The sequence below is a fragment of the Panicum virgatum genome, chromosome 6K (assembly GCF_016808335.1).
Source record: "Panicum virgatum strain AP13 chromosome 6K, P.virgatum_v5, whole genome shotgun sequence".
NCBI classification, from domain to species: domain Eukaryota; kingdom Viridiplantae; phylum Streptophyta; class Magnoliopsida; order Poales; family Poaceae; genus Panicum; species Panicum virgatum.
Window position 1 is genome coordinate 11,943,142 of NC_053141.1, and position 24,412 is coordinate 11,967,553.

The 24,412-nt window shown below is 45.9% G+C and overlaps 2 protein-coding genes across 8 annotated transcripts; one reads left to right on the forward strand and one right to left on the reverse strand.

Annotated features, from left to right (window-relative positions):
- Positions 1 to 11: 11 nt before the first annotated feature.
- Positions 12 to 9,907, reverse strand: LOC120711766. Of its 7 annotated transcripts, none has more exons than XR_005690468.1 (6): positions 9,409 to 9,896; positions 7,219 to 7,674; positions 4,382 to 6,285; positions 3,688 to 3,739; positions 1,200 to 1,365; positions 12 to 351 (listed from the first exon to the last, which is right to left on the reverse strand). XR_005690468.1 is itself a non-coding variant. In XM_039997407.1 (5 exons), exons 3-4 carry the CDS (start codon positions 6,255 to 6,257, stop codon positions 3,708 to 3,710), a joined length of 1,908 nt encoding a protein of 635 aa, XP_039853341.1. In that variant the 5' UTR covers positions 6,258 to 6,285; positions 7,219 to 7,674; positions 9,409 to 9,896; the 3' UTR covers positions 605 to 1,365; positions 3,688 to 3,707. The 7 variants fall into 7 exon arrangements, 5 of the variants coding, with proteins under 5 accessions (XP_039853341.1, XP_039853342.1, XP_039853344.1 ...); XR_005690467.1 differs by having other exon boundaries at positions 1,050 to 1,365; XM_039997407.1 differs by lacking the exon at positions 12 to 351 and having other exon boundaries at positions 605 to 1,365.
- Positions 9,908 to 17,498: 7,591 nt separating this feature from the next.
- LOC120711767 (VIN3-like protein 2) lies at positions 17,499 to 24,145 on the forward strand. Its single transcript, XM_039997411.1, has 5 exons — positions 17,499 to 17,619; positions 17,981 to 18,051; positions 20,884 to 21,550; positions 21,893 to 22,218; positions 22,732 to 24,145. Exons 3-5 carry the CDS (start codon positions 20,892 to 20,894, stop codon positions 23,643 to 23,645), a joined length of 1,899 nt encoding a protein of 632 aa, XP_039853345.1. The 5' UTR covers positions 17,499 to 17,619; positions 17,981 to 18,051; positions 20,884 to 20,891; the 3' UTR covers positions 23,646 to 24,145.
- The last annotated feature ends 267 nt before the right edge of the window (positions 24,146 to 24,412 follow it).

Sequence of the window (24,412 nt, forward strand, 5' to 3'; positions counted from 1 at the left end):
TGCCAGCAACAGAGATAAAAGATGGATGTATGACAGCATAAATGTCAGTGAGCCAAGAAAGTGGGTCCTCTGGTACCATGCCAGGCATATCGGCATGTCCCTGTCCAGCAGTTGCCGTGATACGGTGAAGCTTACTAGCTCAGAAGTAATGGCAAGGTGTGTCCATCATCTATATCCTGATCTTTAAACGAGATGGTCACCACCAATGCGTAGGCAAGTACTGCTAGTAGGGTACTCTGCGTTCGAGCGTTGGTAGTTCAGTAAATTAAAGGTGATGTTTCAGTTGTGCCTTCATTAGACCACCAGCTCCCAGCTCACCACAATAGATACTTGACAAGCCTCCGCAAAGCACTGCGTTTGGAGAACAATTGAGCCATTTATTTTGACATGCCCAATGATGCATAAGGTTTTAGGAACCATGCATGTCATTCTGTAAAATCCAGTTGAGCGATTTTATACTAGCACTCATGAGAGAAACCCACTTATTTTGCTCCTGAAACCCTAGATGATGCGACGGAGGAGATTCCTCATTGTTGTTGACGATGATCAGAGAAAAGAAGTCATACCATCACTCGATAAGAACATTGATTTGAGACGGCCGAGCAAAACAAAAGGATCTTTCTAGTGGCATATACTCCATTCTAAAATAAGTGCACTTCTAGAGTTTCGGTGAAAAGATCAATGTTAGTAAAAAGTTACATATATATACCCCTATAAAGATGTAATCATTGCACTTTAGGAGGAGAGAAAATAAAAAAATACAACTAAGGTTAGATGGTCCCATGTGCATTTATTTTGGGATAAATTTTGAACTTCAGAAATGTACTTATTATGGGACGGAGGGAGTACATAGGCAGTATTTTACTAGGGAATTTAGATTTTGCAAACCTTTCTGAACCCAGCTATACAGCTAAACAATTAAGGTGAAATTGAGGTTAGGAGACAAATTTGGGGCTAAGTGCCTGCTGGAGGCAGGCTTTACATATTCCAGTCATTAGCTAGATCGCGCATTGTGCCTGCCAAATTGCATCAAGTTAGAGAAGACATACCCGTTTACTCCCAGCAACTGATAAGTCAATGCCTTCTCCCAGAGGTTGCCAGCAGCAGGCATGTCCTCCACCATCAACTATACACACGCAGACACACTACAACCTCTTGCCAGTCTTGATGATTAGCCAGCAGACACATTGGATCTATACCTGGAATGCTGATCGTCTGACATTGGCAAGGTACATGGTGGCAACAGTTGTAAATTTGATCAAATACGCTGCCAACTACAATGCACTAACTCCTGAAACTCCAGCCTTCATGCGAACAATCTATCGATCCATGCTTCAGTTAATCTTCTTTCATCTGATGAGCTACCTAATTCAGGACCAAACAACAAGTCACGTTTTACTCTTGTTCTATCATCACTGGAAAGGAACTGAGGATAAGTGCAGGGGAAAACAATGACACTCTTAGGTCTGGCACTGGGGAATGAACTTGTTAGCTAGATTTTTCTAGATTCCCTTATCACTTCAAACAAAGAAGTACAGATGGAGTCAAGAGGACCCCTGACCTGTGTCAGCTTCATGAGTCAACAATTGTACACTTTTAAGTTTGTTTTGATATTCCTTTAATTATTAGCAAACTGCGCGCCAACGGGAAGAACCAAAGCTTAGCCATACCACATGATTTGGCTAGTTGTTCACAAAAACAACAAAATTTGTGTTAAAGTTCAGTACTGACTCTACATACATACACTAATCGCTTTGTGCTTTCCAAAATAATGTGATAGAAGCTCAAACCCTGATCTATAAACTTACATAAATAATTAAAAAGTCCAAAGTGGAGAAATAAAAGGAGAAAAAACACTGAAGTACACTGCTGTCAAATGTCATTTTCAATGAATCAAGAGCACAAACAATTAACATATAGAAAAAAGTTCATTTTTGGCCCCTCAACTCTTTGCGAAGTCTAATTTTAACCCCCAACTGCCAAACCGTCTAATTTAGGTACCTCAACTTTACAAACCGGTCAATTTATACCCCGAGGCCAGTTTTTGGGATTTCACGCTGACGTGGCGGCGGTTTTTGGCGGTCAAACGCCATGTGGCGCTAATGTGGCAGCCCAGAGAGAGGGAGAGACTCGGAGAGAGAGGGGGGGGGAGGGAGCAGAGCAGAGCTCGACGTCGGCCGCGGCGGCGGCGCTACATTTGCCAGTCGCCGTTTCCTGCCTCGACACCCCGGTCCCGCGCAAGGCGCGTAGCCGCCCCCGCCGCCGCGCCCAGCCGTGCTCCTGGTGGACCTTCGAGCTCCCCCGGCGGCTGATGTGGCAGTCCGGCGGGTGACCTCCAGCGACCTGCGCCGCGGCGTCACGCTGCTCGACCTCCTCGCGCCGGGTCTCCGGCCCCCGCGCTCCTGAGTCCTCATCCCGTACAACCTCCTCCGCTCCACCTGCCGTGCTGGCGACCTCCGCCTCGCCTCCGGCCTCCTCCTCCCACGCGCTCACCTTCCTGCCGCTCATGGAGGACGACGCTGTGGCCCCGAACCTCATTCTCTTCTCCAACCTCATCCACCTCGCCTTCCGCAGCGGCGCCGCGCCCAAGGAGCAGAGAGCAGAGCAGAACAACATCCTCCCACATCCATGGCGGGGCGGGCTCTGTCCGTGGCCGTGACGGTGGCGCTACTGGCGGCGGCGACGGCGAACTCGTGGCTCTACATGAGTACCTGGATTATTGCTTCTTGGATTCAAGATGATTCGATTCGATTCGTCAGGCTGTGGGCCGCTTGCTACAATTCACCTCCGGCGAAGGCCTCGGGCACGACGAGATCGACATGGAGTTCATGCACAACAAGAGCGGCGAGCCCGTGGTGCTCAACACCAACGTGCGGACCAACGGCGACGGCAAGAAGGAGCAGCAGTTCTACCTCTGGTTCGACCCGGTCGCTGACTATTTTGTTCTTGGATTTGACGGAGACGGTGACTTAAGCCTGGAAAGCTTCGAGTGGGGATTGGTGAAGACTGTTGGCCTGCTCTGCTCGATTGTGCCATGCCGTTCAGGTTTTTGGAGAAAGAAACGAGCAGGAAAAATTGAGGGAGCACGAGCTGCGGCGGCGCGGGCGGTGGAGCTGCGGCGGCGCCCACTGGGGCTACAGATCCACGCTCGCCGGGGCTCGGGCTTGGGGAGGGAGATGCACGAGGAGAGGTAGGGAGAGACACCGGGGCTCGCCGGGGAGAGGGAGAGAGAGGCGCCGGGGCTCTTCGGGGAGAGGGAGGCACGGGAGAGGGAGGGAGAGAGGCGCCGCCGCTCGAGCTCGGGAGAGGGAGGGGAGGCGCTGTGCCCACATGTCGCTGGGATGCACACCAGCATCCTACGTGGCGGTCAACGCCAACGTGGTGTGGTCAAAACCGCTCAACATCGGTCAAAACAGCCTTGCTCCCGCCTAGGTGCTAAAAGTGAACGGTTTTGACAGTTAAGGTTTACTAGACGGTTTTGTAGTTGAGGGTTAAAATTAGACAAACACAATAGTTGAGGGGTCAAGAGTGGACTTTTTCCTAACATATACATAACAGAAGTTCTTGTAAGATGTATATAGAAGAACATTAGGTAGAAAAAACAATTATTTTAGTAAGGGTGTGTGCAATATATACCAAACAAACATAAAAGGAGAGGAATGGTTCGGATCTAGAGCTGGTCAGTACCTGATTGATATGACATTGGATCAAGGAAAACCTGAGCCCTCCACGACCACCTCTGTGAACCATGAGTAACCGAACCCATGAAGGAAGAAAACAGCGAAGGGAAAAGGGAGGAGCAATATAAATAAGATAAGTACACAAGTACACATAGTAGCCGGAATTAAAATTTTAACATGGTAATTGCTCTTGCATTCGTTCAAATTTATGTTGCTAGATCAAGCTAACATAGTAAGAAAGCAACAAATAAGCAAGCATACATGATACTGAAATTGATTATTTGATTTACTAATTTCTAGTCCTTTATTTGGGAGAACTAGATGCCACTGTGTCAATTACAGTATACATATTAATCATTGCTTCTGTAATATTTTGACACATGCCACCAGCCCACCACTGTGTAAAATTTGTTCAATTTATGCCACTGCAGTACCATTTCCAGTGGCATGAACCAAACTCGTTTTGACACCAAAATTGGTGCAGTAATGACATAAATGGAGCAAGTTTAACACATTTATGGCATGAGTCTAATCTAAATATTAAAAAAGCAATGGCAAGACCATTTTTTTCTTTTCATTTAATGTCCTAGAATCTGTGACGCTAATCTTTCTAAAACTAGTATATTTACTATCAATATTATTACCTACATGGAAACTATATAACTTGATTTCTCTTTAAACTGCTTTGAGTAAAATAAGACCATTGAGTTGTAAGACATAGAATATCGAATGTTTGGAGCGATCACGGGTAAGCTCAATCCTACTGAACCCGAATTCCCCGCAGTTATAGTGCGCTAGCTGCAGCCAAACAAAAGTAAGGGGCTCCCCTCCTCTTGCCAGTTGTGCTGCATGCATCTCCGGCTGTGACTTGGCAGCAGCATAAATGGTGAGCCGCACCCATACATCCTTGATCTCCTCTAGTGCTTCCTTGCCCGGCTGGGGATCAAGCCCTTTCAATTCTGTCATGATATCATTCTCCATCATGTCAGCTTGCCACTTATTCAGCGTAGCCACCGCGCTAGCATTGAGAGGCAGCAGGGAAGGGAGGGTGAGCAGGAGGTGCATCATGTAGCGGGAAAGTTTCTGGCAGATCTCCACCAAAACAACAATATCTTCTGCTACATCTGCTTCCATGTCTGGGCAGGGGTATTTGCTCAGGTGTAGCTCAGTGACCATATGCATAAAGACAATAGCAAAACCAAAATCTGCGATGTAAAAAACTTGTGCATATCTTAAGAGAGGGTCAAGATTTGGCCATTCCCGGGTCCTCTGAAACTCATAGGGTTGACGGACAAAGTTGCTGGTGGCCTCCACGAGACACTCCATCACCTTATCCGCCTTAACATACTCCGTGTCTAATAGCTTGCTAAGCCAAAATATTTTCTCCTTATCAACACTGATTGATGTTGCCAACTTTCTGGTCATGTTCATCACTCGTTGGCCACAGGACTTTGGTTTGCCACTCTCCTCAAACCAACCCCTCAAGTTGTACTGTCCCATTGCATTTGACCACAATGACCTCTTCTCTGGCCATCCAATGAGGCTGCTGGAGAAAAGAGACCAAGAATACCGGGCAAGCCTCTCATATTTTCGAGATTTCAACCATGCCCAGGTCCATGGCGACATCATGAACATAAACAATGCACACAATTCCAGGAAGAATGTGCCGACAAATAGTAAATAGGTGATTGCAATATCATCCCTACTGTACTTATGTTTCTTGCCTGCAAGGAAGAGCGCGAAGGCAACTGAAGCAGATAACTGGGAGATACAACGAAGTGTAATGCCACTCCTTGTTCTGAGCACAAGAGCCTTGGTGTAGAGATCATCATACATCATACCAAGTTCGACTGCAAGCACCTTGAGCACTTGGTTGGGTAGCCAAGTTCCCAAACCTTCACGACCAAACCTCACCCGATCACCAACAAACAAGGTTCGGCCAGAGAAGAAATTAAGGACATCTAGCATTGAATGCAGACCAGTGCAGACAGTGTTACAATAACCAGCATCCCCATCAATCAATTCTGGAAACCGATGCTTACAGTGATTTCCAGTGGAGCTCTGAAGACTTTTAAAGCTCCCACACTTGAGAGACCATGTCCTTTCTCCATATTTGATAATCCCCGCAACAAACACAAAGATACCTGAAACTAGAAGTTCCACACTGTGTTTTCTAATCGACTTCCAGAAAACATATAAAGATAGGACAACCTGCACCACGAGATTCAATAAATGCCTCAACCACAAGTTGTTGTCCTCCATGGCAAAAGCAGTGATAGTGTCCTGCCCACCTAGATGGATGAGGAGGAAGGGAGCCCAGAAGAAAGCTAGTGGCTGGGTTCCCCTCATTGTGTCCTCTGCCATGGTGGCATCCTTATGCTGTGAGAGGTAGCCAAGGGCATAAACAGCTATCATGTCTGCTCCCAAATAAGCTATCCAAATAGAGAGTCTCAGCAACATGTTGATGCTTCGGCGACGAAGGCCACCAGTGAAGAATAGAAATATTTGTATTTGAAAACTTAGAAGCACTAGCAACTGAATTTCCCAATCATGATATAGTTTGATCAGGTTCTCCATTGAGCACTAGTTTCCTGAGTTGAATCACCTGTTGGTTAAAAACAATGAATAGTAATCAGTTAACAAATTTCTTTGTGTACTCCATGGTTCAATATAGGTATCGACTTAGCTAAATACACATACAACAAGAGAACATGGAATAGGGAATTACTTATTTTACTAAAAAAAATTTGATCCCTAGTGATTTATCATGGTAGGACACTAATAGGAAATTGAGAGCTGTGCTACGGCTGCAATTGCACCAGGAGTCCACAAGAGGGTAACAGCAGTCCAAGAATCTTCAGAACCCTTAATTTGGTTTGGTTTGTTTAAAATTAAATTACCCCCCCCCCCCTCTCTCCAAATACTACATGCACAACATCTCATCTGGGCACGGTTCATCAACCTACAGGCTACAGCCAGAGATCATGAATGTGCATTACTGGCCATAATACAATTGCACAGCGCAAAACACATACCCACACACCGACGCTATTGTAGGAGGATGGAACTTAGTTTCCTCTAAAGAGTTAGCATGTAGAAATCTTCTACTGCCTCTGTTTGATAATGTTTGTCCGGTCCACATAACCAGGAGGCACAAAAACAAAGTAAACTCTAGATGAAATTGGATCATTTTTGTCTCATTGGACATACAAACTGTTGACCTATCCAATGACTACAAATTTAACAAAGTTTTACTTGAAATACTCTACGGAAACAGAGGGAGTAACTAATTAAATTCTAAACTACAAGCACAACTGCCAACTTTGAAGTATAAGCTCAGATTGGAGCTACGAGATCTAAATTAGTTTTGATTATATCATTTGCTATTCAATTGAACAAGTAAAACTGTTGGAATGGAACTTATAATCATAATCCATTTGCCAGTGTATGCAGTAACTTGCATGCAATAGTCTTATACATAACTGAAAGAAGATGATAGTGAACATTATGACTCTACAGAAGTCTGGTACTACATCACCTATTTTTGGTTGCATGATGTCATATTGTTTTGGTTTTGGAGATGCAGTCTCATGTGACAATATCAGTACACTGTAGTGCTATCCCAGCTTGCATTATAGCAATCTTCATAAAACTTTGAGGCCACCTAGTTCAACTGCTTGGTAAAACCTCTCAAATTGTCACTTCTGAAATAAATTATGCAGTGCACATGATCCACGTTACTTAATGTTTCACTAACCGTCTCAAGTTCTTCTAAAAATATATATGTGTATAAAAGGCAATGCTGAACATATTTATCTAAGCTCTTTGATGATCAGATAAATAGCATAAGTATTTATTGAAGAAACATATTAGGCTATAAGAAAACATTTATCTGAAAGCAGCATCAGTATGCTATGTGCCTCTTTCAGAGAGAAGAAGGAAAACTTGCAAGGATAAGCATGCTCAGAACAGCACTTCAGAAACTGATATGCACCTGCTCAAAAAAAAGGACAAATAAATAAACTGACATGAAGCAAACTTGTTTAACAACAAAATGAGTGTCGGTACCCTGTAGCAGGGATACCCACTCCTACTGCAGCAAGGCAGGACTCGCGTAGTCATCCGTAACTACGCCATAAGGGGCGGAGCAGCCGGGCCCCACGGGTCAGGCTCCTACCTCACCGGGCCAACGGCCCCGGACCCGCTCCCCGCTCTGGGACGGGTCCGGTGACGCCACGTGTCCCTGAGGAGGGGAAACTCCGAGCCAACAGCCGAGGGCTCGGACCCCCATAGGGGTCCGGGACCTCCCCGCGTCCGTCCGGACCTCCCACGCGCGTAGAGCCAGCATACCGCCGGGGCGGGGTCCGGGGGCGCCACGTGTCCCGCAGGCGCGAGCGCGAGTCTTCCGCTGGAAGACTCGCCCACCCACCGCATTCCATGCGGATGGTTGAAGCGTGCTCTGCCACCGCGCCACGCGGGGCAGCCTTTGTCAAGCCTCACTGTAGACCGCATATTACCGAGGTACACAGTGCAGCCGCCTACGCCGCATCCGCGCAGAGCCCGTCTGCCGCATTAATTAGATACGACGGCACGGCACCTTTTCATCATACCGCCTACGCCGCAAGCTACACGGCCCGTTCAGCTACGCGGCAGGCAACGCCGCAAGCTACCCTCTGGCGCCGTTTCGACAAGACAGGGCATGGCTATGCCGGACGGAAGATTCCCACGGGCAGAGCAAGGAAATCCAGAAATAAGATCTCCGTCGCCTGCAATGTCATAATGTCTGAACTGTATGTCATTTTATACTACATCGTTGGGCCCACCTGTCGGGGACCCAACGGCCATGTACGCGTCTCCCTTGAGATATAAAAGGGAGGCGCTCGCTGCACATTGGAGACATCCTCAGACTCTCTCGAGACTCAGCGGGAGAGCACAACCAATACAACACACAGTGGACGTAGGGTATTACGCTCCGGCGGCCCGAACCACTCTAAATCAGCTGTGTTCATCGTGTTCTTTCAGCGAGATCGAACTAATCCCAGCTAACCCCCGAGTACTCACCCTCTGGGCTTAGGCGGGTGCATTACGCCACCCGGCTGTGGTTTTCCACACCACGACAATGAGAAACTAAGGGATTACAAAGCCATCTTACTAACTCGAATTCATTTGTGATCCTATTACTGGAGGAAGGAACAATACAGTTATTGATGCTCAGTTGCTCATTGTTAGTTGTATAGAATGAATCGACCATCGCATTGGGCGTTGGTAATTTTCTACTCCCTCCATCCAAAAAGAATGCAAACCCTCGCTTCCCAAGAAGTCAAATAATTTCAATTTGACTAAATTTATACAAAACAGTATTAGCATTTATAGGATATTAGGATGGAGGGAGTTGAAAATTACATAAGTTTCCCAGTTTTTTTTTAAAATGGATAAATTTTTCCAGTTTTGCTTGCGTGATGCTGGATCGGGCTTTCGCCCATTGTCCAAAGTAACTAACAAGGCTCTGGTACTAGCCTGATACCTCATACTTCTCAGAATAACGAGGTCTTGATGAATCTCAATTCAGTGAGCAGGGATGAAGCAAGATGCATTATGTAAGCAGACCAGCATCAAGATTCGGTGAGCAGATAAAAGAAGTACGAACCAATGTATGAACAAAATGAGACTGGTTTCCAAGGCTCGACTTGTTCACCAAAGGGGGAAGTTTCAAGGCCGGAATGACTACCTGTAAAAACCAGCAGTCAGAGGTGGGCGCGGGCCGCAACGACAGATCCACGGCTGCCGCCGGGCACGTCCACGCCGCTGCGCCCTGTCGCGCTGGCTGCTTCTGGGTTCTGGCCGCCACCAACCGGTCATCTCAGCCTCCGGCGCATCCCCGTTCCGCGCTCGCGGCCGTCCGCGGGGAGGCGCGACGACGGAGCCGCCGCCTCCGCACTTAGATCCGCGGCTCCTCCCCCCTCCCGGATGCGTTCGGCGGAGCGGCACGAGGACGAGGAGGGAGGAGAAAAGGCGGCGCCGGCGGGGGTGCGGGGCGGCGCACCGGCGACTCTGTGACGTCACCTAGGGACACATGACTTTGGGAAGCTGACAGGTGGACCCGTAGTCGGAGGGCCGCACGTCACTGACCAAGTCACGTTGACGTGACGTCAGAGGAGCGGAGGGAGGCAAAGGCCACCGTCGAGCAGCCCACTCGCACTCGAAGCATGCTCTGCTCAGCTAAGCTCATCACTGTCGACCAGACAACGACTTTATGGGAAAAGCTACAACACGTTTGGACCATTTGCATGATTTTTTTTTCAGCCTTTCTCTCCCACTCTCCGGTTCCACTTTATTTTTTGTCTCATGATGAAAGAGAAAAGGACTGAGATCCTCTGCACTAGCTGTAGAGGTTGTGAGAACCGTGGAATTTAACACCATTTTAGGCACATCATCGGTCATTATTATCCAGATGAGAGCAAACACGTGCCTGCCAGAGAGCGTGCCACGTGTTAACCCACATCTAGAGACACGAATAACCGACACGTCATTTGTCCAAAATAACATAAAATCCGGTAGTCCCGGTATGTACTCCAACACATGCCCAGGATCCAGCATATGCACATACCATTTACAATCAGATACATCGCCACAGAACCATAAAGAGCAGTTTTATATTACAAAAATTCAATACGGGTTCGACATAGGAGAGTTCGAACTACTTCCATTACAAGCCTTGGGTTCACGAAAACCATATTAAACAGGAACTTAGAGTTTATTATATTTGCATGCTCTCACGAGCTCGATTATGATAAAAACATACTAAGATAATGATGCCTTGCTCAATGACATCATTACAGCCACAACGACCTACTCCTCGCCCGCATTTGGGTTGGCGGGGTATAAGTGGCCGAACACCACTTCCGGCTCACCTGCAACTAGGTTTAGAAAGCAACCTGAGTATAAAAGTACTCGCAAGTCTTACGCGAATAATTAGACAAGGATCATGCACAGGCTCAAATGAAAGCTTTAGGATTAAGTAATTATTGCAAAGCAAGAGCTCTCTAAACTATCACCTAGCAAGATTAATTATTCTTACCCAAACCCCAAAAGTTTTAGTTGATTAAGAAAATATTATATGAATGATCATAAAGGTGGCAAGAACCACTCCAACATACCCGAAACTCTCTACGAGGAATTCGACGAACCAAGAGCTTGCTCATAACCGAGAGCGCGACAATTCGAATTGATTAAACCTTGTAAGGGTGTACTACTTTACCCACACGACGCAAGGACCATGCAGCTCACCCAACCCGCTAAAGTTGGATAAGGGAGTACTTGCGTCAACCGTTCCCAACAAGGCTCGATCATTGAACTTCACACCTAGCTTACGCGTAAAGATTTAGTTCCACCGGGGACATCTCTAAACTTTCCTACACATAGTTCCACCGGGGACACCCCTAAGCCTCTCTGCAAAGCCCTTGGCCACGTATCTAGGACTGCACATCAATGATCAAGTCAAAGAAGGTAATTGGCTCATCCATACCATTATTTGGATATGTGGTAGCACGAAAAGATGCTCAAAGTCGATGGCATCCACGGACGGTTCTTAAACGATCCAAGCGGACTATGCCCATATGACAACATTCTCTAGGCCCTACCATTCCGCTTGAATCTCGGTACTACCAAACCCTTATAACCAAGCCGAACCAGTGCAACAAGGATAACCGGCAAGTGTGATACTCCAAACATTCATTCCTAGCAAGCGATAAGAAATCTAAGCACGGCTAAGCATCTAGTCAAGTTAAGTAATTAACTGACTAACACGTGGCAAGAACATGGATAACAATTCAAGGAAGGGTAATGCATGAGAGTAGATATCAAATTGCAATACTACTATATATATATAGCCCAACAATACCCAAGTGAGATAGCTAAACTAAATCAGATTAGATAGTTGCAAGGAATATGCTTAGCTGCTTGCCTTGGTTAACTTCGGGTTCGACCACGAACTGGACTCCGGATTCAAGCTCAACGGACTCGATGGGCTCCACGAGTTCGACCTCCTACGGTTCGGTCACTATAATGCATGAATGCGATGCAAGAATTAAGAAATGAACTTACACCGCAAGAATAACTCATGGAATAATTTGGGAATGCAGAGGACATTACAAAGAGCTCATGAAACTTGTTTTGCAGTAAAAGGATTTTCCTAGAATTACTTACAAATATAACAAACTTCAGCTGTCCTATACAAGATAAATCAGAAAAGGTATGCAAACATAACTAAACAAATCCATGAAAATTATCATAGATACTAGGCATGAACACCAGGCTAATAGAACTAGTTTTACCATTTTATCACTTTCCAGCAAAAAATCTGCATTAAACCATTTTCGGGCAGAACAAACAAAAACACACTAAAACCCTAACAAACCGCAAGGAAACATACAAAACAATATTTTTTAAGTAGATCTCAGCGATACGAACCCAACAAAATAAGTTTCGTATTTTTCGGAGCTATACACAAATTTCTATGTATTTTTCAAGTTTGCAGACAAATAAAGCATCACAAAACCCTAGCAAAAATGCTAGATGCACCCCGCAGAGCCGGCCAGAGGCCGACGGGCCTCACTGGGCAGGCGCCCCCCGGACCAAGTCAAGGCAGGCCGGGCGGCCTTGACCTGGGGTGTGCGTGCGCCCACGGCGCGACCCACGCGCACAGCGCGACGCGCGCGACACGGCGGCGCCGGCGGACGGCGGCGCGGCGGAGGCGGGGCCGGAGCAGCCAGGGGAGGCGCGCACGGGATGGTGGCAGTGGCGGCGAACCTCACCGGCGGCGGCGCGGGCGGAGAACGGCGACGAGGGGGCGGCGCGACGGCACTAGGCGGCGGACGGTGAGCTCCGCCGGGGCGCCTGCACGACGAGGGAGAGGGCCGAGTGAGGAGGGAAATTGAAGGAGGACGTCGAGGGGAAGCTCCCCATGCGAGGAATCAAGGAGAGGGCGACCGGAGACGACGAATCGACGGCGGCAATGGAGCTCGGGGCGGACGACAATGGAGGATGGGGAAGGGGCTAGGGTTTGGGCAAAGGGGCCGCCGGGGCGTGGATGAGGAGAGGGCGAGGGGGCGGATCGCTGCGGATAAGGATGTGCGCGGAACGAGGATGGCCGGGGCGTGGCACGAGGTTGGCCGATGGCGGCGACGCGTGTGGCGTGCCGAGCAGAACAGAGAGGAGGAGAAGGGGTGAGGCTGACAGATGGGCCCGGGCGAGGAAAAAAAATAAATCGAGTTTGAAATTTGAAATGAAGGTGTTCCTGGGATAAAAAATTCACCAAATTTTTAATGGAGATAGATAAAATCACCAAGAACACAATGCAACAAGAATCACTCGAAAAGCTTTTGTAATTTGATCGCAGCAAAAAGAACAAAGAGGCTGTTTTTGTAATTTCCAAGAATTTTGTGGCTCTGCTCAAAAGTTAGAAAATCCTACAAAAATATTTCTAAATCAAAATTTGAAATATAGTATTTAAATAAAAATTTTGGGGGCCAAGTTGCATAACAAAATTTGAACTTTCTTAACAAGCTCATATTCACACATACCCAAAATTAAATTCAAAACAAAGCACACATGCACATGATGCTCTTTTATGCCTTAATGATGCTCATGATGATGTTTTTAAAGTGTTAAGTATGTTTTTACATTTGAGGTCGTGACAGAGGTGATTTCAGCGACCGAGTCTCTCTGCAATTGCTGCAGAGGACTGGTTCCAGAAAAAGATACCATCACTTCATTAGAGTAGTTTTTAGATTTTTTGAGGTTTGGGTTCCAATTTAACTCTGTTTCAAACACTTTGAGAAGAAAGATTGAGTTGTAAATCGGTAAGCCGCCATAGGTGATGATTTATCGGCGGGATATGACACTGGAGCCAATAAAGAACTACAAATTTGATGCATTGAGCATCTCCAAGAGTTCTTAATATTTTTTTTTCTAAAAACTTGTTGTTTGCCAACTCCTCAAATAAGTATGGAAAGACAAAAAAAATCCATCTCCAATAGTTTCCTATTTTTACTCCAAAAATGAGAAGTTGTGGCCCCACAAAGATAATTCCACGAGAAATTTCCATGGGTGGCGGACATGGCTGGCAGGCAGGAGCTTCTTGCAAATCAGATTGCCGGTGATTTAGGGCACGAGAGGACTTGAAATTTGGGGGAAAAGAAAGAGGACGACGAGAGGGTTCCGTTTTACCTCATACTTGCGCCGGTGATGCATCGTGGCGGCTGAAATCGGTGCGGGAAGAAGTGGCGACGGGCGCAGTTCATGACGGGTAGGCCAACGACGGCGGCGGCGGTCACAGAAACTAAACCCTAAATCCTAGAATGTGGGAAAAATCAAGAGAATGGACTGGATCCATGGAGTGAAGGAGGGATGCCGCGAGGAAGAAGGGCGTGACAAAAAAAAAGTCGCGATGGAGGGGCGATGGGGAGCGACGGAGGTGTGCGTATTTTTACGCGCAAGGAAACTCAATTTGCCAATTGTTAGGCGATAGAAAATTAGGATGAAGAACTATTTGAGAGTAATTTTTTATTTTTTTTCAAAAAATAAGGATGAGGAAGAGAAATAGAGTACTCTTGGAGATGTTCTTAAGACAGGATTCTAAACAACAACCAAAATAACGATGTTGTAGGACACGATACCATAGATATATAGTAATAAAAGGTAATAAAAATCTTGCTAGAAGCCTAGAATGCTAACTACTAAGAAGTAGTATCAAATACATAATCTTGTCATACATAGAGTAGAATGAATCAACTAGGATACGTATGAGTGAGAGACAAAAAGTAAAGTAAAACCAGTTTGTTTAGCTTGATGCACATGTTCCCCTTATTTTGCATGTATCTGGAACTAGGTAGTGTTCGGAAAAATAGAATGCTCTAGTCGTCTTTTTTAATCGCATGCACCTAAAAAGGAATTAACACAGTTGGATGGAGGAGGATGACAAAAATAAAGAAAGAAGAAGAATAGAGGAGGACGGATATCCTACATGTGTTATTTTCCCTCTCCTCCTTGATTCCTAACTCGTACTGACTACTGTAGAAGCAGTGGAAGAGCAGCTTGCCCAAACATCATACAAAAGGTCAGGTGAATGATCACGGTGATACTTGGAGCAACACGATCGTGAAGTTATAGATAGAGGCCGATTGATAATTGGACTAGTGACATCATACAAAAAATCCTTCCACCACTTACATTCATTTGAAAGTGATGCATTAGAGGTATCCGAATCTTAAATCTCAAAAGATTCTAGATCGTCATTTCCCAGCTCCTGGCCATTGTGGATTGTAAACTCGCGGGTTCTTAACTTTTTAAAAGTTTTTTTGTCCTGTTTGTTTCAGCTTCTGAATACTTTTGGATAATTGGCTTTTAGAATCTCCAAAGATCAATTGCTCTTAAAAGCCAGCCGCTAATAAGCACTTCCCATAAGCTTTCGAGTCTGAGGCTCTCTTTTCTGGAACAGCTTTACCAAATAGACTTCGTCTGAAACTATACAAAGAGGTATTTTGGAAAATAGGTTCATGCGTGAAGCATCTCGTGAAGCCGGAAACGGCTTACACTACACAACATGAGCAAAAAATACTAGCTTCATCCGGCTTCATCTCTTCTATCCACTCATGAAGAATATAAATAAACTGTTTCTTCAAACGTTTTTCAAAACGGCTTCCGCTTCACCGAGAAGCGGTTTGACCATAAAAGTTGCAGCCAGAATCGTTTTAGAAAAAGCCGAAGCCACGCCAAACGAACCTGAGTTTTGAAGGCATCTGGTTTTTGCACATTTCAAATCAGAATCTCAAATAAAAAGGACCTATTAGACGATCACGCCAAGACAAGCGGGGAGCTCATCTTCAAATTTCGACTTGCGAGCGTCGCAAAGCTGGGCACTCGGTTCGCATGCACCCGTTCCCCGTTTCCGTTTCCCCTGCAGTAACAGCGACGGATGAAAGAAGATGAAAAAAATCGGCGCAAATCCAATTTCACACTCGCCCGCTTGCTCCAAAACGAGCGAGCGATCCGACCCACGCGCTTCTTTCTCTTTTGCTGCCGTCCCCACACCCACCTTTTCCAGCTGCGCCTCCCCGGCTTGCTGTAGCCACTAGCCAGTGGCGCATGGGTGGCGTGCCTATAGTGGATCCCAGCATGCGACAGCTTGGATTCTTGAGCGCAGTGGTGAATGACGTTCTTGCTTTTTGTGTTTACTTTTCCTTGGTATTGAGCTGATTCTCATATGTTGCTCTTTTTTTCCCACTTCTTTTGCTATCAAGTATTTGTTCTTTTTAGCCGTAGTTATGAGCACATACGAGTTACATGTTCTTTTATACAAGTTATATATAGTCTAGATGCGGTGTATATAAGTTGTGTTATAGTATAATAACCTTTTTCCATAAATTATGTATATAAATTTGACTCGGTCCAATAAAGTTAAGGTGAGAGATTATTGTATATATTTTTGTGAACAAATTATGTGGATAAGTTTGCATCATGTCAATGACTTATGTAGGAAGGTTATTTTAAATTTTTGTCTTAAGTTACAAACATAATTTTTTTGATCGTAGAATTAAGTGACATAACTTTACAGAATAGACATTTGTTATAGCCTTTTTGTTGTGCAATAGGTTGGCGCTAAAGATTATTTATATATCCTTTTAGTGCATAAGTTATGTACATAACTTATTTGCCAATAAATTTTGCACATAACTTATGTACGTGCAGATAAGTTAGGCAACTTATTACTGTTGAATTTTTGTTATAGATGACAATATTATATAAGTTTGTATAAGAAAACATGCAACACACCAACCCACTGGATTTTACCGCCGAACCTCCCACCCCTTTTTTATTCCCTATATTTCCATTAGCCCTGAATGTTTTTGCACGCAAAAAGAGAATGCAACAGTGACGCGCTGAAAGGAAATGGGCGCCTGTGCCTAGGAGGCAGGAGGGGGTGCGGAAAGAAAATGCAAACTTCCGCGGGCACGAACCAACCAAACGCATGCCGCGTGGAAAGCCGAAAAGAGAATGATCCGCGGCGGGTGGCTGAAAAGGGAAAGTTTATACGTGTCAGAAATCGATTGCTACCTCCATTTGTGGCGAGCGCTCGCGGGCCATATTTGGTTTATATCATGAAAATTTTTTCACAAAAAGACGAATGCATGCATGGAGTATTAAACGAGGTTTATTTGCGAAATCTTTTTACTGATGGTGTAACTTTTCGAGACGAAAATCTAATGAATCAAGTTTCATTATGATTGGCTACAGTGATGCTACAGTAACCACGCATAATCATTCCCTAATCGTACATTCAAATGTCTCATTAGCTAAAGTAACTGCTACAGTACCATAGTTGTGGAGGTGGTTTTATAATTAGATTTTATTTAATATCTCTAATTAGTGGTGAAAGCATCAAAAAGTTTTGATAAAATTTTTTCAGGGCAAACCAAACACGCGGCCATAGCCCAAAAATCGGAGGAAGAGCCCATTTTTTCCCTTTCCCTGAGCCGACACGTGCTCCGTCGTACCGTTGGAGTACGCCCCCTCCGCGATCCTCGAGATTCGCTGCGGCAGCGGCAGTGCAGCCTGCGCTGCCTTTTTCCACTGCGCGGTGGGCCCCCACCGCTCCTGGTCCACGCCTCCTCCGGTCCCGCCCTCCCTCGCCTCCTGGCTCGGCTCCCCCCCCCCGTGTCGTCCTCGTCTCAAAAGCCTCGGCCTCGCGCACCACACGGCACCCCGTCCCCCTCCCACCCCGCAGCGCCGGCGCCGAGCACCTGCCCTCCGCCCCCTCCCCCTCCCCCTCCTCCTCGCCCCGCCCGCGCCGCCGCCCCCATCCCCACCCCCCGCGCCTGCCGCCGCTCGCCGGCCCCGGGATGGCGTCGCGCGGGGGAGATCCGCGCGCCCGGGCTTCCCGGTAAGCCCCGCACCCCTATTTCCCTCCCCTCCCCTCCCCTCCTCCCCCCATCCTCTCTCTTTCGGTCCCAGCAGCCGAATCGAACCCTCCCCCAACCCAACCCGTGCGGATGGTGGCGGGCGGATCGGTCGCCGGTGCCGATAACCTAGCCCCTCGCCGCCCGCCCGTGCGCGCTCCGATTAGGGCCTCGTCCCCCCCCCCCCCCCCCCCCCCGACATTGGCCTCTGTGGCGCCGTTCCGCGCAATGCTGTTGCCGTGCCGGGCGCCGCGGGCGCCCGTGGGGGCGGCCGTGCATGCACGCGCGCGCGAGGCCTCGGACTGACGTTTCCCCCTTTCTGTTTGTTCTTTTGCCCCCCTGCAGGTGACCGGGTTTTCAAGCTCAGGCGACGGGCGGCGGCGGCATCGCTCGCCCACGCGGCTTCCGCCCGGCTGGTAAGCTCCCACCGGCTACGCTCGTGCTCCTGTCGGCGGAGAATGCCGCTCGTTTGTTGCGCACTCGTGTAGCGGTTATCGCTTGCTTGTGTCGCCTTGTCACCTTCTAATGCCCCATTAGTGAACTGTTATTTCCGTTATGGTGCTTTTTAGTGGACTGTAAGGCTTCTCGACATGTGCAATTATGTCAGCCACATGGTACCGCGTTTGTCAGGGTATGCTCTTGCTTCCATTATTGCGCGCGCTCAGGGTGGGGTGGGAGGCATGATGCATTTCCCTGATTATAGATATAGATACAGCTCAGTCTTTCTCTAGATTTTCCTTGTCGTAATGTTAGGGAATGTGGCACTACTCCTCCAACCATAGGAACATGCTGATACAGTTACAAACTAAACTTTTTGTACATGTAAACATCTAGAGATTGAAACCACAGATGATTGTAGAATAACAGGTATACTATGATTTGTGTTTTACTTGGAATTTTCAGAAAGAAAATTTCCAAAAAGTGGATATTTCCGCTAACGTAAAAACACCCAACACTTGGATAATGGTTGTTACGCAACCTAGGGCCCACAGTGAACTAGAGTATAGATTGGTTATGTAGTCATTCAATTGTCGTTTAGCTGTTATGTGAGCATTGTGAAGTGAATAACTCAAGGCTGGTGGTAGTTGCATGCAAACATGCCACATATGGCTGTTGCCTACACAAGCTAAGAGGACACTCGAGGTGCTAGGTGCCAAGATGCCACCTCCTAGCGCCTAACGTGCCTCATAGAACTCTGGTCAATAGGTTACGTCTTTTTGCCGCTGAAGCAATAAGAATTCCTTTCCTGAATACAACAACAACAACATAGCCTTTTTTCCCAAGCAAGTTGGGGTAGGTTAGAGATGAAACCCGAAAGAAATAAGTTCAAGGTTCAGACACATTGATAGCTAGTCTCCAAGCGCTCCTATCCAAAGCTATCTCTTTAGAGATATTCCAATCCTTAAGGTCTCTCTTAACCGACTCATCCCACGTCAGTTTAGGTCTACCTCTACCCCTTTTTACATTATCGACCTGCTCAAGAACCCCATTACGCACCGGCGCCTCAGGAGGCCTTCGTTGGACATGTCCAAACCATCTCAGCCGATGCTGGGTAAGTTTCTCCTCAATTGGTGCCACCCCGACCCTATCCCGAATAACTTCGTTCCGGACTCTATCCCTCCTTGTGTGCCCGCAAAAACCACCGCAACATCCGCATCTCTGCTACACTCAGTTGCTGGACATGTCGCCTTTTTGTAGGCCAACATTCAGCACCGTATAACATCGCCGGACGAATTGCTGTCCTATAGAATTTGCCTTTTAGCTTTTGTGGCACCCTCTTGTCAATTCCTTTCCTGAATGAACTTCTCAAATCCCAACGAAGCTTCTCTCTGTTGTGGCATGGCAAGTTGTGTGAAAGCCTCCCAAAATTAGCAGCTGCTGTATCGAGGACCCCTAATTCTAAAAGTCTGCCAAGGTGATAAAAATTCTTAAATCCTAAAGTTAGCCCAAGGTAGCGATAACCCTAATCTGTCTCATTTCATTTTCCACTCTTCATTCTTTGCAATCAGCGCTGTGCTACTTTCATTTGCGGCATAGCATTCAAAATCTTTGATCTGTTGGGCAATTAGATTCTTATTATCTTCCATGTTTTCCTGAAATTCTAGAAGGTTGTAAGTTGCAATTTTGGAATTGACAACTTGTAATAGCAATTAAGGATTGTTACGGAAATATCCAACAATTTGAGCACTGGTTGAGGTATGAGTTCGCAACAGTCGTTGAGCCATGCCAAGTTTTGGTGATCCTATCATGTTTTATGTAATGTGTGATGTTGGATATGTAGGAAGTCTGTATATCTAGTTATGTTGGCGAAATAAATCTGAATTTGTGAAGTTCCTTTCAAAGCAATGACTCCGCAACAACGGAACTATTTGGTGAATTCACAAAAACGGCAACGATGTGCCTAATACTTTTGAAAGCATTGTCGTATTGAGGGAATGAGGGGCTCTGTAGACTTTCTATATGTCATGATGTACTGTATAGAAGAATTGAAGAGAATCTAGCTTCACTTCCTCGTCTATTTTTCCTGTTTCAGTCAGAATTACGATGTAAAATGTCCTTTATGCACCTGAGTCTAAATGTTGGTAAATACAGCAGTAGTGAGAGAATGTGAAGCTTTACTGAATCACTGGATTTCTTGATTACCCTTTCTATTTTTGAATCATTTGTGTGGTATGCCAAAAATAATCTTATAGATACACCAGTTTCTATTTGTGTTCAAAATTTTGCACAGACCCTAGATATTCTGGCATCGTTTGTCTACTGCGACGTTAAATAAAGTTTCAGATTAATCAAGCTGCTTTTAGAAAGTGTAGCAAAGCTACATGTGTAGTTACAATCACTGTATGCTTTGGTTAGTGTACATATTTCTCTCTCACGGAATTTGTTACTCTTGATCTTCTAAAATGGTAGTGAAGCTGCTAGTAACCTAAAACTTGTATACCATTATACGTGAATGCAATCTTTTGTAGTCAAGATTAAGAGGATAGAAGGATATGCCTTTTTTCCTGTCATTTTTATGCACGTATATTCTGTTCTTTTGCACCATTGTTGTCTTGGTGTATTTGTATACTCAGTTCACACGGTATAATACTGCTTAGCTGATATAGTTCATGATTCTTCCATCCAGAAATTGTGATGGATCCGTAAATTCTGTTCTTTTGCACCACTGTTCTCTTGTTGTATTTGTATACTCAGTTGACACGGTATAATACTTCTTAGCTGATATAGTTCATAATTCTTTCATCCAGGAATTGTGATGGATCCAGAAAAACACAATGGGATGAGCCTGAGGGACAAGAGACAACTAGTGTACGAAGTTGCAAGATGGCCGCAAGGTGCCGTGGAGATTCTTCAGTGCTGGACCCGCAGGGATCTTCTTGAGCTTATATGTGTGGAGCTGGGAAAGGAGAGGAAGTACACCAATGTTCCAAAGTCTAAGATGATTGCTTATCTCTTGAAATTAGTTTCACGAAACAGTGAACAACTCATGGATGGTAATGCAAAGGCTATATTATCGGGGCAGGATAACAAAGATGAAACACAAATGAAAGAATATGAGGAACAAGCACAACATTCAGTCAAAACTGCAAACTCTGACTCATCAATGCACGGAGAGGCTCGAGCTGGTACCGTGGTGTGCAGAAATGTTGCATGCCAAGCCATACGGAATGCAGGCGATAAATATTGCAAGCGTTGCTCTTGCTGCATTTGCAATAAATACGATGATAACAAAGATCCTAGCTTGTGGTTGGTTTGCAGTTCTGATAATCCATATAGTGGTAGTTCATGTGGTATGTCTTGTCACCTTAAGTGTGCTCTAAAGAATAAAAAAGCTGGCATTGTCAAGAATGGGTGCAACAAGTTGGATTGTAGTTTCTACTGTGTTAGCTGTGGTAAAATCAACTGGCTAATGAGGTATCCTTCTGAGTTCTGACTGTTTTGGTTCATTAACATCCCTATAAAATTATGATTTATAAGAAACAAAACTATGAACTCTGTTGTTATCCTAATTCTTATTTAGGTCTGACCATCCAAAACTACCGTAACAGTCTGTATTAATGTGCAATGCTTTATTTGGTAATTTTTTATCATAACTGAAAATATCTTTCTAGTCCCTTTACTGAGTTTGACAAATTTTAGTAAAGAAAAAATGATAAATGGAGCCTAATATGTTTTACATGCTAAATATTGTAGCCACCTATGCCTCTTGTGCCTGTTGAAACTCCATTTATATTTTTTACCTCTTACCTATGGTAGGAGTCTGCGGAAACAACTTGCAATTGCCAGGGAGGCAAGAAGAGTCGATGTGCTTTGTGAGCGGCTGTCATTGAGCCATAAAATGGTAAAAGGATCTGAACATTACGAGGAAATAGCAAACATAATCAGTTCAGCTGTGAAAACATTAGAGAAAGAAGTTGGTGGTGCATTGGATCAAGTTTCTGCAATCATGGGGCGTGGCATTGTGAACCGGCTTAGCTGTGGTGCTGAAGTTCAGAAGCTTTGTTCAAGTGCATTAGAAATTGTAGACTCTACAGTTGATAACACCTTGGAGTTTGAGTTGAATGATAATCCAAAAGTCCTGGGTAAGTTTCTCTTATAATTTGACTACACTGTTTGCTCCTCAAACTGCATTTGAATGTTTAGTTGTGTTTGTTGTCCCCCCCCCCACCCACCCACACACAAAAAAAAACCCAAAGATTTCCTTACGAAATATTGTTAGCGCGCCCCACCTAGCCAACCCGACCATAAAACCCAGGTGTTATAGTGGGAGGGGTGGGGGTTTTTATCCATAGTCCATCATTCCCCCTACGGCGTGCGAGCCCGACGTAGCCCGCAGCAGGTTCTAGTGCCCGGCGTAGCCCGCAGCAGGTCTCAGCACACGAGAGGCGCAGGGGAAATTGCGTAGCGGAAATGCGTGGCCGGGTGGGTTCGAACCCGGGACCTCGGCTCTGATACCATGTTAGCGCGCCCCACCTAGCCAACCCGACCATAAAACCCAGGTGTTATAGTGGGAGGGGTGGGGGCTTTTATCCATAGTCCATCAAAGATACATGCTACAATTTTGTGTTCTGAACAGATCGTATTTACCTTTTCAGGTCCCCAACTCCAAATCCTTTTTGATGAGATCACTCCGTTTTCTGTGGTTATTGTGTTGAAATATCAGGATAACATCGGTAAGGAGCACATTGATGGTTGCAAAGTATGGCATCGAAGTGCTAAGGTTCTCAACTATTCATCAGAGCCCACATGCCACATACTGAGACCAAATACTAGGAGCCTGGTTTCTGGTCTAAGCCCTTCAGCTGAATACTTCTTCAAGGTTTTGCCTTTTGGCAGCATACAGGAGTTTACTGAGCGGGAGGCAAAATGCACTACACGGAGCCTTGACCATGGCAGCAGCCAGTGTTCAACTCAGAATTCTGACAGTGTATGCCTCAAAGAGGATTCAGTGCAGCATCAGAAAAAGGATTTGAACTTGCAGAATCATCAGAGACCCATTCAATATGATTCACCTAAGGGTTCTACAAATTCAAGTGAGAACAATTTATCCTGGGACCGGTATTCTAAGCGGGCTAAGATTGCAAGGTTAGATGGTGCAAGTGACAACGATGAAAGCCAATTGCCGCCAACATCTGAAGTTTTACCATTCCCGAGCTCCAACTCCTCTCCTTCGGAAGCTCCAAGCAAACCTGACTTGCTCATTGGCACCCCAGATTCGGCCTCCAAAAATTACGTGGAGCAGCAGTACGAGTACTGTGTGAAGGTGATCAGGTGGCTGGAGCACGAAGGGCACATGGACAGTGACTTCCGTGTAAAATTCCTCACTTGGTTCAGCCTGAAGGCAACAGCGCAGGACAGGCGAATTGTGGGCGCTTTTGTCGATGCTCTCATTGGTGATCCTGCGAGCTTGGTCGCCCAACTGGTTGATGCATTCATGGATGTTGTCTGCATCAAGGAGAAGCCCCCTCAGCCACAACAGAAGGGTGCATGCTGCAAGCTTTGGCACTAGCAAAGCTTCATCGCTGCACGGCGTCTTACCGTGTGACATCATTTTGCTGGTAACTTTCTGGTGATTGAAGGATGAATATTGAAGCTATCGCCTGTTGACTATCAGGTTGCATCTAACATATGTTATCGGGCACATGAAAAAAACTCCTCGTGGTTGCTGACAAGTGCAATGTGGGCTGTGCCTATGTGCAGTAGGTGCTTCATTTGGCATTCAGGTCCATTTGATATCTTATTTATTCATTCAAATTCAGTGGTAGGGTGATGACTGGTCCATGAATACAATCGATGCGTAACCTTGTGCTGGTGGGACATCGTTCATGATCCGGTCTGGGTGTAACCTGCAACTCCTGAATAGTTGGAGCTTGTAAGGGTAGACAGGCAACTGTATGCATATGTGGAATGCTATGGTGGATCTGCAAGTTAACTTCTGTGAAATCATATCCTGACTTTGGAGAAGTTTTACGTTATTGTATGGGATCTCGTATGGACGTATTGTATGTATGGTATGTGTGTGCGGTTTTTAGATTACAAAGTACAACTCAGTATCAGTATGGTATGTGTTTGGAGTGTGTTCGGCTCCATGTCCACCCACTAGGCACACATGCTGAAGACAGAAACGAACCTTTGTCAGGCATGAGCATGAAATTTTACAATCAAAGCTTGCAAGGTGACTTTAAGACTAATCATCATTGGTAAACAATCCAACGCCAACGTGGCAGGCTACCGATTACACGGTCGAGATCCTGACACGTAGGTCCAGCCCGTCAG

Bases quoted from the DNA above. Each gene is read 5' to 3' on its own strand.
- LOC120711766 (XM_039997407.1), bottom strand. From the start codon at position 6,257: ATGGAGAACCTGATCAAACTATATCATGATTGGGAAATTCAGTTGCTA. The intron at 3,740-4,381 runs GTCTTATTTTAC...CATGGTTCACAG, and splicing joins CTATGTCTTACAACTCAATG to AGGTGGTCGTGGAGGGCTCA.
- LOC120711767 (XM_039997411.1), top strand. From the start codon at position 20,892: ATGGATCCAGAAAAACACAATGGGATGAGCCTGAGGGACAAGAGACAA. The intron at 21,551-21,892 runs GTATCCTTCTGA...TACCTATGGTAG, and splicing joins AAAATCAACTGGCTAATGAG to GAGTCTGCGGAAACAACTTG. The intron at 22,219-22,731 runs GTAAGTTTCTCT...TTACCTTTTCAG, and splicing joins TGATAATCCAAAAGTCCTGG to GTCCCCAACTCCAAATCCTT.